The sequence below is a fragment of the Salmo salar genome, chromosome 09 (genome assembly GCF_965601325.2).
Source record: "Salmo salar chromosome 09, fSalSal1, whole genome shotgun sequence".
NCBI classification, from domain to species: Eukaryota; Metazoa; Chordata; class Actinopteri; order Salmoniformes; family Salmonidae; genus Salmo; species Salmo salar.
Window position 1 is genome coordinate 135,508,211 of NC_138299.1, and position 20,180 is coordinate 135,528,390.

At 43.5% G+C, this 20,180-nt stretch overlaps 2 protein-coding genes across 12 annotated transcripts in view; one reads left to right on the plus strand and one right to left on the minus strand.

Moving 5' to 3' along the window:
• The first annotated feature begins 3,562 nt into the window (after nucleotides 1-3,562).
• LOC106612793 (dual specificity protein phosphatase 14) lies at nucleotides 3,563-12,246 on the plus strand. 2 transcript variants are annotated; one of them, XM_014214297.3, is made up of 2 exons: nucleotides 3,563-4,083; nucleotides 10,227-12,246. In XM_014214297.3, the coding sequence occupies exon 2, from the start codon at nucleotides 10,241-10,243 to the stop codon at nucleotides 10,868-10,870; it is 630 nt and encodes a 209-aa protein (XP_014069772.1). In that variant the 5' UTR covers nucleotides 3,563-4,083; nucleotides 10,227-10,240; the 3' UTR covers nucleotides 10,871-12,246. The 2 variants fall into 2 exon arrangements, with proteins under 2 accessions (XP_014069772.1, XP_045580568.1); XM_045724612.2 differs by having other exon boundaries at nucleotides 3,577-4,083; nucleotides 10,130-12,246.
• A 4,300-nt stretch (nucleotides 12,247-16,546) lies between these two features.
• The window catches only part of LOC106612791 (synergin gamma), a 48,001-nt gene continuing 44,367 nt past the window's right edge, over nucleotides 16,547-20,180 (minus strand). For 7 of the 10 annotated variants that reach the window (XM_014214286.3, XM_082956318.1, XM_082956317.1 and 4 more), the window contains 2 exons: nucleotides 19,784-19,822; nucleotides 16,547-18,827 (listed from right to left, as the gene is read on the minus strand). In XM_014214286.3, coding sequence (XP_014069761.3) covers nucleotides 18,696-18,827; nucleotides 19,784-19,822 — 171 coding nt within the window. In that variant the 3' untranslated portion in view covers nucleotides 16,547-18,695. The remainder of the gene's footprint in view (nucleotides 18,828-19,783; nucleotides 19,823-20,180) is intronic. The other 3 variants (XM_082956319.1, XM_082956324.1, XM_082956316.1) reach the window with 2 other exon arrangements.

A 20,180-nucleotide genomic window follows, 5' to 3' on the forward strand; every position in this document is an offset into this window, starting at 1 on the left:
TTCAGTCCTTCACGGCGTAGTGTGTTACCAAATGTTTTCTTGGTGACTATGGTCCCAGCTGCCTTGAGATCATTGACAAGATCCTCCTGTGTAGTTCTGGGCTGATTCCTCACCGTTCTCATGATCATTGCAACTCCACAAGGTGAGATCTTGCATGGAGCCCCAGGCCGAGGGATATTGACAGTTCTTTTGTGTTTCTTCCATTTGCGAATAATCGCACCAACTGTTGTCACCTTCTCACCAAGCTGCTTGGCGATGGTCTTGTAGCCCATTCCAGCCTTGTGTAGGTCTACCATCTTGTCTCTGACATCCTTGGAGAGCTCTTTGGTCTTGGCCATGGTGGAGAGTTTGGAATCTGATTGATTGATTGCTTCTGTGGACAGGTGTCTTTTATACAGGTAACAAGCTGAGATTAGGAGCACTCCCTTTAAGAGTGTGCTCCTAATCTCAGCTCGTATAAAAGACACCTGGGAGCCAGAAATCTTTCTGATTGAGAGGGGGTCAAATACTTATTTCCCTCATTAAAATGCAAATCAATTTATAACATTTTTGACATGCGTTTATCTGGATTTTTGTTGTTGTTATTCATTCTCTCACTGTTCAAATAAACCTACCATTAAAATTATAGACTGATCATTTCTTTGTCAGTGGGCAAACGTACAAAATCAGCAGGGGATCAAATACTTTTTTCCCTCACTGTATACCCCACCAGTCTTCATTATTTAGAAACGACATACTATTATGTTATGTGAAAAGATGCCTGTGTGTGAAATGTTTGACACTCCAGTGGTAGGTGTGACAGATGTCACTATGCTTGCTTAACAGCTTTGCTTCCACAAGTCTGCTACAAACAAACTCTGTTATATAGGAAGCCTCAGTCAAGTCATTGTGGCCCTTGTGCACTCTGCACCCTCATCTGAGCACCTCTCTGAGTAGCGGGAAGTGATACCGCCCACCCATTCGGACCAGACAGCTCCACTGAAATGAGGCTGCAGGTGCTTGTTGTTTTTGGGTGACAGTGAGTGTATATTTTCAGCCTCCATCACAGGAGGCTCTGGAACAATATTAAACCACCTCACCATCTCACCGGAATGCCTGTGACTCATCTGACATTTCCGTCTCCCTCTCCCTGCAGCCTCCAGCACTCAAACACACTCTCCTCTCTGTGATTCTATGTGTCCCAAATGGCACCCTATTCCTGATATAGTGCACTACATAAGGAATAGGGTGCCATTAGGGACATATCCCCTGTCGCTCTCCCTCAATCTTTTTTCAGTTTTGCCCTCACCCTCTGTCCCAACACTCCTTATTACATCTTACTGCTGGCTTTAATCTCCTTCATTCTATTGGCAGACCACTATTTGCTCTGCTTTCACAATTTGCTCCCCTCCCCACGCATTTCTCCTGTGGTTCTTTGATAAGCACTGATATGTAGCATGAGCTAATATCTGTCTCCTACACCTTGTGCTGTCCTGTGAAATATGACATGCCAATATAGAAAGAGGAACAATGTGTGACTAGCTGTCTACTCCCTGTGTATGTCCCAAATTGCACCATAATCCCTATATAGTGCAATACTTTTGACCAGGGCCCATAGGAAAGAGAGCGCCATATGGAACGCACAAAGCTTTTCGGTTTTCATTTGCCCCCTGTTTCTTTGCCCTGCTGCCCATCCGGCCAGGCAGCCAGCTCTATATCACCAGTGTTGTGTTGTATTGTGGCTGCACAGCCAGGTAGACAGACCACTGTTTCTTTGCCCTCCTGCCCATCCGGCCAGGCAGCCAGCTCTATATCACCAGTGTTGTGTTGTATTGTGGCTGCACAGCCAGGTAGACAGACCACTGTTTCTTTGCCCTGCTGCCCATCCGGCCAGGCAGCCAGCTCTATATCACCAGTGTTGTGTTGTATTGTGGCTGCACAGCCAGGTAGACAGACCACTGTTTCTTTGCCCTCCTGCCCATCCGGCCAGGCAGCCAGCTCTATATCACCAGTGTTGTGTTGTATTGTGGCTGCACAGCCAGGTAGACAGACCACTGTTTCTTTGCCCTCCTGCCCATCCGGCCAGGCAGCCAGCTCTATATCACCAGTGTTGTGTTGTATTGTGGCTGCACAGCCAGGTAGACAGACCACTGTTTCTTTGCCCTGCTGCCCATCCGGCCAGGCAGCCAGCTCCATATCACCAGTGTTGTGTTGTATTGTGGCTGCACAGCCAGGTAGACAGACCACTGTTTCTTTGCCCTCCTGCCCATCCGGCCAGGCAGCCAGCTCTATATCACCAGTGTTGTGTTGTATTGTGGCTGCACAGCCAGGTAGACAGACCACTGTTTCTTTCACAGTTGATTGAGTTTGGTGATTATCATCATGGAACGTAATTAGGAATGACTCAGAGCGGGGACCATGCTTGGGTTTATGGGTAGGAAAATACCCCCCTCAGGATCTCTTCAAATAACATTGACTTTGCCTGCATCCCAAATGGCACCCTATTCCCTACATAGTGCACCATTTCACCAATAGGACTCTGGTCAAAAGTAGTGCACTTTATTTGAATTACGGTGCCACCATGGGATGCAGACTTTGGCATGCAGCAGCCCTGATAATGGCTGTGTATAGATGTAGTGAAGACAATGTCATGTATATCACAGTGGCTTTATGGAAAGCTCTACTGGGGCAGCTGTTCTGCCTGGTCTCAGAGCTGTGACATAGTTGCCATGGGTCATGTACGGTCATCTCACCCAGCCAGCAGACTGCCTCAACACAGCTCACAGCTTGGGCTGCCTCCGTCTAATCTGCTCTACAAGGAAATCAAAGAGATTACTCACAGGATAGGGACACCTGTATTATTAAACACATTGGCCTAGAGCAACAGGCTTATGTAGTCCAGTCTTTGTGAAATAAATGTACCTCATTGTTTGCATTTCTTTTGTGTTTGTCGTTACATTTCCTAAATCACATAATTCAAATGTAACGTGAAGAATTCAAGGATACCCAATGGAAAAAAAGTTCAACCGGTACACTGTAGTGGATGGAATTCTCCATCCTGTGTTCTATCTCTGAGCCTTTCCTTCAATTTCCTAATGACACAAGCCAGACCATCACAGGGGCTTGGTAACTGGCCAACAGCATTCATAGAACTGGGATGTCTATTGTTGTGTCAGTCCCAAATGGCACCTGATTCCTAATGTAGTGCAGTACTTTTGATCAGGGCCGATAGGGCTCTGTATAGGGAATAGGGTGCCATTTGGGCCCCATAATAGACATTCCAGATCTGATTCCTGCTAAAGGTATCAGGTTTTCATCTGACCTTTTCTCTCTTTATTTTCTTTGACTCCTTTAAACCATGAGGCTGGCTGTTCTAACAAACAACAAACACTGGCATTGTGTCTTGGTTCAGAAAATGTCAAGTTCAAGTATGCTTCCTTGCAGTTCTATTAGTAGACATCGGTCAACTATGACAGCCATGCTCTTTGTGACCCTGCATGGCAGAACATTTTATTGCTTTCTGTTGCCCTTACCGCATGGACCTACTTTGACCCATGGCTGTGACATTTTTTGAAGAGATGCAAATGTTCATGTCTATGTTTCCAAAGAGCTGCCTTTAGGAGAGATGTCCCCAGTGACCAGCTATGTGAGGCAATGTAGGTGAAGTTCTGTAGAATACCTAGTAGCAAGTCAGATTTCACCATCATTTCATGAAAAAAAATGTATGGTACTAACCTATTGTACCCTACCCACAGCTACTTCTACTGCGTTGTTCAGAGGGGAGGCGCTTCAATATACCACCTAGGTTCTCGCTTCAGTACGGAATGTTTTCCTGCGCGACACTGTTGCTGCGCGAACGTTGGAGAGCTGGCTGAGAACATTTCATTCGCATGGAGTTCTCTCTCTGCCGACTTTGACATTTTAGTGATATTGTTACATACTTATTCTTTAATATTGTTTTTTATTTCCCACAAGACTACGACTGTGCGAATTATCTGCTTTACGTAATATTCAGAGTTTGAATCATCTGCAACCGCATGCCTGGAATCGTGCGTTAGCAATTCGCTTGGAAAATCATCGACTCAGGCAAAGTAAAGTGGTTTGGTAAGTTGGTTTTATCCTCTACTGTATGTAGCCTATAGATCAAATATCTAGATTTAGTTTTCTTCTTGTGATGATAATATTTTGTGTAAAACTCACATATTATGCAAAGGATACCCTATGCATGTCTTTCAGAATGATTTTCTACAGTATCTTATAGTAGGCAGAGATTGTAGGATATACTGCTGGCCAAAGAGACCAAAACATGTTGTCTAGCCTATATCGCTCTATATATATTCACAATTCCTTTGCATAATTCGTAGTTATTTTATCATACCCTGCTCATTTGGTGTGTGATCAAGATGGGATAAAGCTAAAAGGGGAATAATGTGTTTGCCCTACAATCAAATAGACTACCATGTGATTTACAAGACCTTACAGAAATCACAAGTCCTTGTATTCTTGTAGTCTACTGGAATTATGTTCAACACATGGCATACACGCACACCTATTCATTTTGCCACACACACACACACACACACACACACACACACACACACACACACACACACACACACACACACACACACACACACACACACACACACACACACACACACACACACACACTGTAACAGGTTGAGGTTTCCACTCTCATATCTATGAAAGTAGCAGGGATGAAAGGGAGATGACTACTCAATAAACAACAACATGTATCTCCAAACTCTTTTTTAATACTGTACAATGCCATGGTCTGATCATCACAGGTAATGCTATACCTGTGACATAAAAATTGTTGTAGACTGTACAACACTCACTCACTCACTCACTCACTCACTCACTCACTCACTCACTCACTCACTCACTCACTCACTCACTCACTCACTCACTCACTCACTCACTCACCCTTATCGTGCCAGCTGGCCATAGGGCAGCAACAAAGGCTCTCCATGTTAGTAAATGCATAATAAATACAGTAATACCTATCATATCATTTATACTGTGTATTCTGCCACAACAACCAATGAATGTGTTCAGTCTTTGTGTCTGTATCGACTAGAGCGAGAGAGATCAAATTACATACATTGAACAAATCAAACCATTCAAACAGGATATTCTCAAACAATAAAACATAGCCTTATCTTATGGTCACTCCTCCACAATGTTCTGTCATTAAATTAGCTAGTGCTGCAGGTGGCTTGGGTCCACTTCGCTAGCTGAGAGAGAGAGGGACTTTAAAAAGGGGGTGGCAGGACTGTGTAGAGGGTTACATGGCAGCTTCCACAGACAGGAGACAAATTGGTGGTGTGAATGAGCAGCACCCAGTCGCCGGTGTCATAGGGAGGTGGTACTCTGCTCAGACAGGTGCCAAGACAGCCTAACCCTGGCCTCGCATGAGGTGTCATCCCTGATATACTGGAAAACACACCAGACCAGATTCTCATCTAGCACTTCAAGTTAGGCTGAAGAGGTTCACTAATCTATGAATAACCCTGTAAAACAACCCATTTCACATCACCTATCTGGTGTACGGTGCATTCGGAAAATATTCAGACCTCTTGACTTTTTCCACATTTTGTTACGTTACAGCCTGATTCTAAAATTGATTCAATTCATGTTTTTCCTCATCAATCTACACACAATACCCTATAATGACAAAGCGAAAACAGGTTATTTATTTACATAAGTATTCAGACCCTTTGCTATGAGACTCGAAATTGAGCTCAGGTGCATCCTGTTTCCATTGATCATCCTTGAGATGTTTCTACAACTTGATTGGAGTCCATCTGTCGTACATTCAATTGTTTGGACATGATTTGGAAAGGAACACACCTGTCTATATAAGGTCCAACAGTTGACAGTGCATGTCAGAGCAAAAACCAAGCCAAGAGGTCAAAGGAATTGTCCGTAGAGGTCCGAGACACTACTGTGTCAAGGCACAGATCTGGGGAAGGATACCAAAACATTTCTGCAGCATTGAAGGTCCCGAAGAACACAGCGGCCTCCAGCATTCTTAAGTGGAAGAAGTTTGGAACCACTTAGACTCTTCCTAGAGCTGGCCGCCCGGCCAAACTGAGCAATTGGGGGAGAAGGGCCTTGGTCAAGGAGGTGACCAAGAACCCGATGGTCACTCTGACAGAGCTCCAGAGTTCCTCTGTGGAGATGGGAGAACCTTCCAGAAGGACAACCATCTCTGCAGTTCTCCGCCAATCAGGCCCTTCATGGTAGAGTGGCCAGATGGAAATCACTCCTCAGTAAAAGTCACATGACAGCCCGCTTGGAGTTTGACAAAAAGGCACCTAAAGGACTCTCAGACCATGAGAAACAAGATTCTCTGGTCTAACGAAACCAAGATGTAATGTTTTTTAGCGGCAGGGACTGGGAGTCTTGTTAGGATCGAGGGAAAGATGACCGGAACAAAGTACAGAGAGATCCTTGATGAAAACATGCTCCAGAGCACTCAGAACCTCAGACTGGGGCGAAGGTTCACCTTCCAACAGAACAACGACCCTGAGCACATAGCCAAGACAATGCAAGAGTGGCTTCAGGACAAGTCTCTGAATGTCCTTGAGTGACCCAGCCAGAGCCCGGACTTGGAGAGACTTGAAATTAGCTGTGCAGCGACGCTCCCCATCCAACCTGACAGAGCTTGAGAGGATCTGCAGAGAAGAATGGGAGAAACTCCCCTAATACAGGTGTGCCAAGCTTGTAGCGTCATACCCAAGAAGACTCAAGGCTGTAATCGCTGCCAAAGGTGCTTCAACAAAGTACTGAGTAAAGGGTCTGAATACTTATGTAAATGTAATATTTCAGTTTTGTATTTTTTATACATTTAATTTAATCCATTTTAGAATAAGGCTGTAATGTAACAAAATGTGGAAAAAGTAAATGGGTCTGAATACTTTCCGAATGCACTGTATGCACTGTACAATACATAACCCCCCCCCCCCCCCCCCCCCCCAAAAACAACATATAGATGCAGAGCCCTTTATTGTACATAGAAGGCTCTGGGTAGGTATACAGTTCCTCACAGCTCCCATTTAGCGATAGTGTTCTAGAATAAAAAGTCATTCATTAGGAACACTGTCTATGAGGGTGAACTAATATGAATTGTATTGTGGGAGAACAGTACACTACTGCTTACCCTCTCTGTTCCAGTCAGACAGCAACATGTTGATTCAGGAATTTTCTGTGTTTTCAAACATGTCTTGGCCGGCGGGTGTGAGTGTCAATGAGCTGCTAAGCCAGCTGCACATGCCCAGTTCAGATCTGATTTTGAAGGTCCACATTCGATGTGGGAGAAGAGCTCATTTATGAGGGTCCAGTTTCTCTGCAACGTGGCTCACGTTCCCCATTTGTGCTATAGGAGGTGGAACCGGACTGGAATCTCGCCATGCAGAGAGAGAGAGAGTCGAGATGTGCGTCAGAGAATCTGTGATGGGCCCTGTGTTGACATGCCCTGAAACGAACACTGAGTGATGGGCCGTGTGTTTGCAATGCAGATGTGGTCGGATAATTTATTAGTTTCAGACACCTGAAATAGCCTTTTCCTGCAATCTAGAGACATAATCATTATGCCTAATTCTATGTCAAAATGAAGTATATGTTTCTGCTTATCTAAGCATACCTCTTGAGCTGTCTGTATCCTGGTTATTTTAAATAAACTAAATATGCTTCTCTGCATCTTTGCTCAAATCTGGTAAGAGATTTAAAGGAATGTGAGTCTTATTCAGTACATTTAGTCTAACTACTTTGCCCGCAGGCATGCCCGGTAACTTGATTGATAACCTGAAAGGTTGGGAGATTGGGAACCTATCTGGGCTAGCTAAAGCCAACTTCATACAATTGCTAGGTAGTATTACAAAGAAACATAAAATACAATTAAAAAACTGGACAAATCTGAGGGGACAACTGCCCCTGTGCCCCCTATGGGCATGACGCCTCTGGTACAGTATATCCTGTTCCCTTTCTCCCATTAAATGTCATTTTGAATCAGTCACTATCTGTATATACACAGTCATAGACTGCTCCTAGTGTTGCTGTCACTGCAGGTATTTTTGGTTTATCACCAACGGCAACTGTGAGAAAGATTGTGGAGTCAGCTGCACCTAAGTGTTCCATAGCAACCACTGCATGTGTGAGCAGGCAAGATGCAGACCAGAGTGAAATGTAGCTCAGGAACAAGGGATTCCGTGGCCGGGCTGAGAGGATAGATTTCTTTGAAGTTAGCATCGGAGGGGAATAGGATAGCAGGATGTGTATCAGTGCTGGGGAAGGAGGGAGGGCGGGGAATAAGGGAGATAGACAACTTGTTCAAACTGGGCCATTGATGGGAATGCAGCCTCAGCCCCCAGTGAATGGCATTCCTGTGACTGCCATTAAAACGAAGCTCTCTGGTAGAAGGCAGGCGCTATCTGTCCTGGTTAGTGGCATTATGATATGTGTGTGTGTGTCATACAGAGAGCCTCAGAGAACAGGGTGACATGGGGTGTGCAGGTGTTTTCAGCACAGACGGCAGATTGAATTCATATTTCATGTGTTTGATTTGATCTGTGTGGCTTGTTAACCAGACTGTGGCAGAGAGGGAGAGAGACCCCCCCGGCTAGTGTGCAAGGTGTTGATGGGATGACGCACGACGAGTGCAACAGTGTGTAAGGTAGTGCCTTAAACTCTGTGATCCCCCCCAGATAACTAACTTCAATTTAAATGCAGATGGATGAGGGGTCCTTCTCATCAGAGACTGGAGCGATGTGATCTGTATGCAGGAGCTGTGGAGGACCTGGTAGTGTTTATCTGCCTCCAGAGGACTAATGTCCATATGGTAGAGGGAGGCAGGGGGAGAGAGAGACAGATAGAGGGAGACAGAGAGAGGCTGAGAGAAACAGAAGGGGACAGGGTGAGTCAGAAAGGCAAAGGATGGAAGAGGGAGACGCATTACTCAGAATGGAAGACGGTAGCTTCAGTAACAGTTGTTACTGTGCAGGGGAACAGTGTTGTCTTTCTCTGGAGCTCCAGTGCAGTGAAGGGAGAGAGTCACATTGAGCAGGTTGGCACATTTCAAACAACCGTTCTGGTTCTACTTACTGGAAGCCACTGTGTGACCTGTTACAGGAAAACGTCCCCAGCCCAGTGTATTTGAATTGTTTTTGTGTTGTTCAGTTTGTTCTTATTAGCCTCTTCTATGCTGTGATGGGGCATCTGGCTCTCTGGCTCCCCTCCATAGATGCCTTAGAGGCATTTTACAGCCACTGAGCCACCACCATACCTTCCCTGAGGGGGTAAATGGACCCTGCCTGGTACTGGCACTGCGGGCCACACACACATCTCTCTCTCCTGGCGAGGGATGACTTGTGATAACATTTGCCTGACACAGAATGTTTCTGTCACAGCACAATGTCATCCAAAAAGATCCTAATACCTAATTTGATGAGTCATTGCAAATAGCTTTAATGGCACCCTGCTGCTGTAGTTGTATATGTAACTGCCAAAATAAAGGAAACACTTGAGTAAATGAGGGATACAACGTATATTGAAAGCAGGTGCTTCCACACAAGTGTGGTTCCAGAGATAATTAAGCAATTAACATCCCATCATGCTTAGGGTCATGTATAAAAATACTGGGCAGGCCATTATATTGGCTACCATGGCTATGCCCCCATAGGATGACCATGCCTCCATCAGCAGGGCACGAGTGGCCACTGAATGGTTTGATGAGCATGAAAATGATGTAAACCATATGCCGTGGCCCTCTGTCACCAGATCTCAACCCAATTAAACACTTATGGGAGATTCTGGAGCTGCGCCTGAGACATCGTTTTTCCACCACTAACAAAACACCACATTTTAGAATTTCTCATGGAAGAATGGTGACAAATCCCTCCAATAGTTACAGACACTTGTATAAATTATGCCAAGGTGCATGGAAGCGGTTCTGGCTCGTGGTGGCCCTATTAACTATATATTGGTGTTTTCTTTATTTTGACACTTACCTGTATGTTTGCCAGTCTGAGAGTGGTCATCACAAATTGAATAAAAAAAAAAAAAAAAATATGAAAAAATTATTGCCCATTTTGGTCTGAAATTGGGATGTGTGCCTTTGTTATTTTAGGTGAATCTCCTGCTGTCTGGTTCTGCTGTTCCAACATGACCTCAGGCTACTGAAGACTTTTCTGTTATTCCTCCTGCTCTCTCTGTATCACTCCTAGTACTCTATTCTCCAATGGGTTCCCGCAGTCAAGGTGCCTTTTTCCACCATCACCACCACCACAGCTCGGTGGTGCCCACAGCCGTGCCCAGGCTTCTCACAGAGAACGGCAGTCTGCTTGGGGGCATTGCCCAGATCACCCCTAACCTCTTCCTGAGCCGGGGCAACGTGGCGTCCAACCGCAGCCTGCTGCTGTCCAAGGGCATCACCTGCGTGGTCAACGCCACCATTGAGCTGCCCAACTTCAACTGGCCCCACGTGGAGTATGTGAAGGTGCCCCTGGCTGACATGCCCCACTCTCCCCTCTCCCTGTACTTCGACAGCATAGCTGATAAGATCCACAGTGTGGGGAGAAAGCGGGGGGCCGTGCTGGTGCACTGTGCTGCAGGGGTGAGCCGCTCAGCCTCCCTGTGCCTGGCCTACCTGATGAAGTACCACCGCGTGTCTCTGGCCGAGGCCCACGCTTGGGTCAAGGCCCGCCGGCCAGTCATCCGGCCCAACGGGGGCTTCTGGCGTCAGCTCATCGACTACGAAAGGAAGCTGTTTGGCAGGAACTCTGTGAAAATGGTGCAGACGCCCTACGGGGTGATACCTGACGTCTACGAGCGGGAGCGCAGGAATCTGGCACCCTACTGGGGCCTGTAGAGGAGGTCTGGGGCCTCGCCAAGGGGGGAGGGAAGGAGACGGAGAAGAGAGTGTCTGCTGGGCTGCTGGTTCATGCATGTTCCCCCAGCCAGAGATGCAAAGTGAGATGAAGCGTGTGACTGTCTGTCTATGTGAAGCTTAATTAATGAATGCATTGGGATGGAGGGAGTCTTAGTAATCAGACACTACACTGCAGACTGGTTACTGGTGGGTGATGCTACACTACACTGCATCAACCCCCGTCTGTCTGTCTCTGAGAGGAAGCAAGGCCACCTCAAGTCTGGAATCCTCATGACCAAAGGAGTAACAGAACCACGACCAAGCCAGACCCCAGATCAGCTGACATGGCCAGACCCAGACTGTGACTTTGGAGTCTAGCTTAATAACGCCCCAGACTCCAAAGAACAGGAGCATTCTGGGAAGGTGTAGGCGGTGCTTTAGACTCAGCAGTTTTGACAGGCAGCGGTGTGACTCACTGAAGTCCTTCCCCGATGTAACGTCATGTGATGGTATTGTGCCAGTTTTGCTGTTGTCTTTAGTGTGAGAACTAGCAGCAGTCCTGCTCTGTTTTGTTTGACAAATTGAATTATGTTCTTGAGAGAGAACTGAAATCAAGAAAAGATATGGTGCACAATGAATATTTAAGGCTGTTAGTGTATACACATGTTAATCAAGACAACATCTAAGGCTGTTAGTGTATACACTTAAAAGTCCCTACTTACTATGGGGATGATTGTGCAGAATATACTGTATTGGTATTGTACAATATTATGCTATTTTAGAATGTCACCACCCTCTGTTAAGAGGAAGACAGTACTGTGTTAGGGGTTGGGAGAAACACTTTCTATTTCCCTATTTTTTGCCTCATATTGATGTTTAAGTGAAAATGAGGTCCAAGAAAGAACACAACCAGTGTGCTTAACTGATGTACTGTCATTGATAAACCTTCCTATTTTTGTGGTTTGGAAGAATGCTATACCTTACACACGAAAAGCTTTTAAATAAAATGTTAATATTACTGTAGCAAGTGAACAATGCCTTTGTCACAGGTGTAAGCAGAAAGCCAAGCTTACATGAATTTAGTGCTCTATTCAATCTATCGCTGAAGCGTTACAGATTGTGCGATAGAAATGTAAAGATACTTTCCGACTGAGCCGACATATGCAGCGTTTACGGTGAATGCAGTCTCCACTAACGCTGGAACAGTGCCCCAAAATGTGTATCACGCTGTAACGCTAAACTTCCGTGATATGGATTGAATAGAGCCCTAAGGTTATGAAACTAAGGCAATGAATGATTAACAAGCTAATGTAACGGGTTAGCTCATGCAACTGTTTGTGTTTGAAATGAATAATAAAATCAATTACTGATATGAATTATTGTCCGTTTATACTTTACCCTGTAAATATGGAATAGTACTGAAGCAGAGTACCATAATGGATCCAGATACAGTGTGACTACACCAGCATATATAAAAAAAGAAAATCTATACACTGAGTATATCAAACATTAGGAACACCTCCACAAACCGGTACACGTGGCTGGCACCTACTACCATACGCCGTTCAGAGGCACTTCAATCTTCTGTTTTGCCCATTCACCCTCTGAATGGCAAACAAACACAACCCATGTCTCAATTGTCTCAAGGCTTAAAAATCCTTCTTTAACCCCTCCTCCTGGATTTAATTGGTGACATCAATAAGGGATCATAGCTTTCACCTGGATTCACCTGGTCAGTCTATGTCATGCGCTGGTCTTCTTAATGTTTTGTATTCTCAGTATATATGGAACGTTTAGAAATGGGGGATTTTCAAGTCCCTCGGTCGAGCACCTGATTCCCTTTTTTTTAAGCTGGGCTGAAGCGTGTTTTTGGTACACAATCATTTTTATTTGATTGATAATGGTTAATATTCATCCATGGTGTTAGTAAAGTCGTCATTTTGAGAGCTAATCAGTCGATTGTAACTGACCATGGGGATATTCATTGTAATATTCATGGTGATACTCATGTTCATTTGTAAGAAACATTGTTTCTCAAGTTCTTTATTCAGACCAGTGGAAAATAAAGACGTAATGAGGTTAACAGTCAGTTTAGAATAATTGCAGAATTTTTCACTTTTGATAGATCCTGTTGAAGTCCTACTATCCAGCTGTGCCAACAGTGGGGCTGGAATGATTATAACATGGTTCTCTATAGCAACAAAGACAATTCAGATTGAAAATGCACATTCTTACAAGTTAACCGTGTGCTCTCTGTTTCTTTGTGACTTTAAACATCTTTAATAGAGAGGTTGATATAAAAGTGCACTCTGTACACCGGCTCCTTCAACAGAAGACCATGGATGCATCCCAAATGGCACCTTTTTCCCTATATAATGCACTTCGTTTGACCAAAGCCCTATGGTGTCTGGTCGCAAGTAGTGCTCTATAAAGGGAATAGGGTGTCATTTGATTTGGGACACACACACCCTACTGATGTTGCTCACAACAGTTTTCCTCAGAGAAGTCTTCAGATGTCACAGCAACATTCTATCATTCATTTTCATTTGGAATGGCCACAGAGAACCAGGCAGACAGTGATGGGAACTATTTGTCTTGTGGCCTATTCTACTGAGGGATCTCCAGAATGGTCTACACAATAAACACCATTAACCACACAGACACTGGCTCCATCAGATGACAGGCCAAGTGTGATGAAGATGCAGGAGTGATGGGCCCAAATGATACGTTTCTGTATCAGCTTACTTCCCCCAATAGACTGACACTCTGTGTGTATGTGTGTGTGTGTGTGTGCGTGTGTATGTCTCTCACTCACTGATTCTCAGCAGCAGAATATGACCATTAATCAGGAAACTAGTAAGCAGAATGATCTACATTACCCTGAACATCACAGGCAGTAGACTGGGCAACAGTGCTGTGGTGCAGGCCATGCAGAACAAACTGCTATGATGAACTGGATGAGATGTCATTAGGCTGTATGTAGGAAGATGTGACTGGCAAAAGGGCTCACAACAAACTGCCTGCCTGACTGCAGCTTAATACGCTTTGCAAAGCTTGGATGGTTGCACTCACATCAAGTTGTTCTCTTTAGAAGATCCTCAATTTTAAATTGGAATATGATAAAATACAAATGATGTGAACAAGCTAATAATATTTCTCATGACACTAACATAGTAGTAATGTTATGATGCATCGCCTCTCTGAAAAAAAGGAAAGTATTCCTATTCCAGTATTTTATTTAGCCTTTATTTAACTAGGCAAGTCAGTTAAGAACAAATTCTTATTTACAATGACGGCCTACCCCAGCCAAACCCTAACAATGCTGGGCCAATTGTGCGCCGCCCTATGGGACTCTCAATCACAGCCGGTTGTGATACAGCCTGGAATTGAACCAGGGTCTGTAGTGACACCTGAGATGCAGTGCCTTAGACTGCTGCGCCACTCGGGAGCCCGAACTTGAATTGATGCCCTGAACACTACAGATGTAGGATCTTAATTTGAGCCAGTTTGTTACAGCAGGAAAATAATCATGCAACACCAGGAAATGTGAATTGCACTGAAAAAATATATAAACACAAAATGTAAAGTGTTGGTTCAATGTTTCATGAGGTGAAATAAAAGTACCCTGAATTTTTCCACCTGACAGGTTTGTCATATCAAGAAGCTGATTAAACAGCATGATCATTACAGAGGTGCAACTTGTGCTGGGGATGATGAAAGGCCACTCGAAAATATAGTTTTGTCACACAACACAAAACCACAGATGACTCAAGTTTTAAAGGGAGTGTGCAATTGGCATGTTGACTGCAGAAATGTCCACCACAGCTGTTGCCAGAGAATTGAATGTTCATTTCTCTACCAAAAGCTGCCTCAAACTTCATTTTAGAGAATTTGGCAGTACATTCAACCGGCCTCAAACGCAGACCATGTGTAACCATGCCAGCCCAGGACCTCCACATCCGGCTTCTTCACCTGCGGGATCATCTGAGACCAGCCAGCTGGACAGCTGATGAAACTGAGGAGTATTTATGTCTGTAATAAAGCCCTTTTGTGGGGAAAAACTCATTCTGATTGGCTGGGCCTGGCTCCACAGTGTGTAGGCCTGCTCTCATGCCCAGTTATGTGAAATCCATAGATTAGGGCCAAATGAATTCATTTCAATTGACTGATTTCCTTATGAACTGTAACTCAGAGAAATGGTTAATTGTTGCATGTTGCGTTTGTATTTTTGTTCAGTATAATTATGTGGATTGTAATTAATGGATATTTTGTGTATAGGTTGATGCATTATACATTTGGGCAAATGTTAAAGTGGAAATTGCAAACTTTAGAAGCCTTTCTAAACCTTGAATACACTACAAGTTTGCATTTCCTGCTGTGCAAGAAAATTCTCATCAACAAAAGAGTGATCAAATTAGATCCTACATCTGTAAGCTTACTTTTAATTAAAGCAGCTGATACAGTTCTTTTCCTGGTATATATCATGCTTTTCTATTTAATAACAAGGTACAGACGGAGAGCATAGTCAATATTCAGACAAATAATAATCACGCTTGTTACACCATTGATGGCGTAAGAGAAGGCTGCCTAAAAGGGACATGATTTTCTAAAGCAACCAATCCTCATAGAGGAGTGGAGAGATGCACTTTGTATGACAATACCTTGACAGCAAATGAAAACTACAGTAACCTTGGTAATGGTCACCAAGTGCAGTGGTGCTGTTAGTGATGAACATTAACACTGAATCAATGCCTGGGCACAGTAATCAATTGCTGTGGCAAGCAAGTGCTGTGGAGGAAAGAATGGTGGGAGAAGGTGAGGAAGAGAGTATACTGTATGTATGAATGACAGACTGAGTTCATGTTCATTTGAAAGTGAAACTCAATAAAAATGGAGACAGAATGTGATGGGTTATGAATAGCCCAAGCATCATCAAAGCAGTTATATTTGTCCTCGTGTTCATTACAAAACCATTTGGTACGACGACTTCTACTGAAACACAATCATGGATGTTTCAGAAAACGATCACAGAAAATCACAGAATTCTTGCTCCTTTTCCATAGTCATATAGTCAAAGATGGAAGTTCAATCGAGAGAGGGAGACTGACCTTGAAGTAATTCAATTTAAGCAGGGGTGGATGAAGTCATTCTTTCTCAGTGATCGGTTGACTGAGGGTGATTCTATCCTCTCTTCAAGCCTGCCTTTGACTCATCTGTCCATTCCCCTTTAGAATGAACACTGATGAGCTCTAAATCCATGGCCCTGTTGTCTGGATAAGTTTATAGAAGGACATAGATGCTGAATACTGTCATCTATTTGTAATAAATAATTTGTGATTAATACATAGTAAGGAATTCTAATAGTTTCATCTTGTCATTTTTAAACTGAACAATTGAAAGTGACTGTAGGAGATATCTGACTAATCTTGTCAGTGCCTTCTTCAAAGACCCATATTTCACCAGACAGGGGTTTCAAATCCTTCATTTCAAAGTACAAGATCTTGGACACTCAAGTGAAAATCTTCACAGATCTCAAGTCATTCAAGCCTCAAGCCTTTTTAAATCAGCAAAACTACAGCTCAGTCTGAAATATCACCCAGATTAGGCTGTGAACACTAGCTTTCATGACCGATAGGATGTTTGTATGAATTCTAAAGAAAAAAAAGGTGAGTCAGGTGAGCAAAAAAATCTGCCTTTAATCAATACTGTAACTGACAATGGGCAGAAAATCTGAAAGAGCCTGTGGCTGAAGAATAGCAGTCAATACAGTAGGGTAGCACTCCCATCTCTCCAGACCCATTCTCCTCAGGTGATCCTACGAGGCACAGCCCTGCAGACAATACTAGGCATGAAGAAGACAGGACATGGGGACAGACGGGTGGGTCTGAATTTCAAATTTACAAAGCCTTATTATTCAGTAATTTGAGCATTTGTAATTTTCAGTAATCTGGCAGCTCACGGTGAGAAGACGGAGAGAGGAATTCATTTTCAGCAGGATGTTCAATTAGGGAATGGTGAGAGATAAAAATGTATGTTGGAGAACACACACACCTGTCCTGTACACACGAGACAGAATGATAATGAGACTGGTTCCATGCATGGTGCCACTACAGGCATGTTTTTCATTTGATTGTCTTAGCTCTCCGTCCTCCAGCGATGGCCCAGCAGGCTTGTCTGAGGTTAATGTATTTCATTTGGTCACAAAGTGATAGAGATGAAACCTCCCTGGTCTGAGAAATAACATGTTATTGAGTGAAAAATGAAAGACGTGACAATCTCAAACCATTTGGCATTTTAGGAGAAGTAGTGCTAATATGATATTGCTGCATTAGACTCTGAACCTGACTTTGTTACAGATGTCATCCAGATTAAACGACTCGTGCTATTGAGACAATAGAATGCCTTCAGGATTCATGTTGACATTCAAACCAACCTTGATTATATTCAGAAAATATTGAAAACAAAACCAAATTCAGCAGAATTGTACAATACTCTTAATTAATGTGTATGGTAATAGGCTTCCAGGTAATACATTCATTGATTAATTGATTAATGACCATGAAATGTATTTAATTTATGCATCAATGTATTATTTATGTATATGTCATCACTTCACATTACAGTTAGTCATTGTAATTACAACACTATGATACTGTAATCCACACAAAGTGCTGCTGCAATAGTAGTCCATAATCATAGTTGACTTCATTCAAGACTTAGATCTGCCAAAACATCCCCATCAGTGTGAGTATATATACACTGGCACAGCAAGACAGAAAAACAAAACCCACAGCCAACAATCTTTAAGAATTAAGACTCCCTTTCAAGTCCCAATGTCACAAAAAAATTCAAACAGCACATTAACATTCATTTAGATAAAGCAATCCTTTTCAAACAATACAAAGACATTAAAAAGCAGTTAATGTCACACAATACCTAAAAAGTTAAATATGAATTAAAATGTTAGCAACCATAGACTATCCTTTTAGAGACCCGACCGTAAAATTGATTCAGTTCCAGCAGTGTGATGATACCACAACCCCGACTCGAGAAGAACAAAGGACAAAATACTACTTTAAGACCGAAACACCAACACAGTCCCTCAAGCATTAAACAGTAACAAAGCAACAAGTGACAATCAAGGGAAACGACAGATAACTTTACACTTCAGTTTGTCTCCAAGTTCCTTCATTAGTAGTATATTGCACAGTTTTAATAGTTTGTTATGGACTTGTTGAGTCACAGAAAGAGTGCATTACAGAAAACGTTGAGACCCATTACCCCATTCATATAAGTGTCCACATTTTCCCCTGCTCTGACATAGGGACTAGACCTCCTCTGGGTTACCGTAGCACAACATTGGTTCATTATCTGAATAATGTTTGCCAAAATAAATCCTGCCAGAGAAGTCGCATAAGCATCAATGCTAAAATGCCAACTTGTAACTTCTATTGCATTATACTGTATATGAGACCAGACAATGGAAAAAAAAGAAGGAAAAATGAGAAAATGACACCATTTATAAAGTATAATTTTACAATACATTATGATACAGAATAGTCTTTACTGTGTCAAGCCTTGAATTTGTACAAACTAGCAGATTTGCACTTCTTCACCGCTGCAAAGAGCACAGAGTACCTCTGAGAGAGAAAGAGAGAGAATAAAAGGCAAATAAATAAAGATGATTCCAGTGACTTCTGAGGTCTCTCTGTGATCTCTGTATTCGCAGCCCAAGGTGTGAGGTGTGCGGTGGGGAGCCCGGCTGTTGCACCTCGCCGGTGTTGATTACCTGGCGCCCGTTGCCATGGCAGCGGTTGTCTGCAGTTCAGAGCAGGTCGGGCAGAATGAGGCCCGGCGGTTTGGGCTCCACGCAGTTAATCCAGAAATTGGCACAGCTGGCGTGGTACTGGTGGCCCCCGTACGGCAGCTTGAAGTTGTCCGTCTCTGAGTTGAAAGCCTGGCGGAAGGGTCAAATAAGAGCGAAACGGGGGGGATGTTAGGACAAGGTTCTACTGAATAGTTAATAAACAGATGAACTTGGCAGTAGCTCAGGCTAACAAATAGAAAGCAGTGGTAAAGATAAATCAACGATCAACAGGAACTAAATAATTGATCTATGAGAGTAATGCTAGAAGCAGGGATTTGTAGGTAGCTTAACCTGCATACAGTATCTCCACTGTGGCATACAAAGAAGGGGTCAATGAAAACTGGTCCTTTGAAAATATGACTCATGTTTGGCACAATGATCTGTTTACTGATCAATAAGACTGCTGCTCATTGGCTGTCCTCCTGACTGTTAGTTGAATATATTGAGATAGCTGAATGGCACTCCCACATAACATCTGAATATAGCCGTTGAGAAAATAAACTGAGTGAACTGAGAGGGGCAGAGAGCTGTTATGTGAGCTTGCATTTAGCTGAGCCCAGCTGTAGCAGCAGGTTGGTGATAAGGAGGAGATGCTAATGTTTAAGAGTTTGCATAACCCCTCGTCTCCACGTCCTCCCTCTCCTCCTCCTCACCCTCACCTCCCCCTCCACAGTCCCAGCCTGCAGAACTGTAATGATGTGCAATTTACCCATCAAACATGATTGTGCCAACACATATAATGTGGTGAGACATAACAGAAGTAGAAAGTGCTGGAGAGAGGATATGCTTGGGAGAGTTAGACAATTTGAAAACAGATGGAGGAATAAAACCAAAATGAAAGGTCAGCATGATTAATCCTAGGTGACCTTTCTAACTGTAATCTAAAGGTTAATGACCCTCCATTAGGAAACCAAGAGGACAGTGCTGCTCATGGTGCTCCAGGGCTCCAGACTAGAAACACCACCTGTAAATGCAAGGGGCATCATGCCTAAAGAGGGAGGCTACAGTCTACTGCTGCTTAAGAGGCGGAAATAAGTGAAGCATACCTTTACCCTTAACCTCTTGTCATGGTCTTTAGCCAGTGCCTGTAAGTAGCATAAGAGGTGTCAGCATTTTCCTGGTTTCATGCATTGTCCTGTGTAAGCAAAGTTAAACTGTACAGTAACTGAGGATCAGTCCGTCAGTTTGTACAGAACGGAACGTTGGTACACCAAAGTTAAACTGTACAGTAACTGAGGATCAGTCCGTCAGTTTGTACAGAACGGAACGTTGGTACACCAAAGTTAAACTGTACAGTAACTGAGGATCAGTCCGTCAGTTTGTACAGAACGGAACGTTGGTACACCAAAGTTAAACTGTACAGTAACTGAGGATCAGTCCGTCAGTTTGTACAGAACGGAACGTTGGTACACCAAAGTTAAACTGTACAGTAACTGAGGATCA

Excerpts from the sequence above, each read along its gene's own strand:
- LOC106612793 (XM_014214297.3), top strand. The coding sequence starts at position 10,241 with ATGGGTTCCCGCAGTCAAGGTGCCTTTTTCCACCATCACCACCACCAC.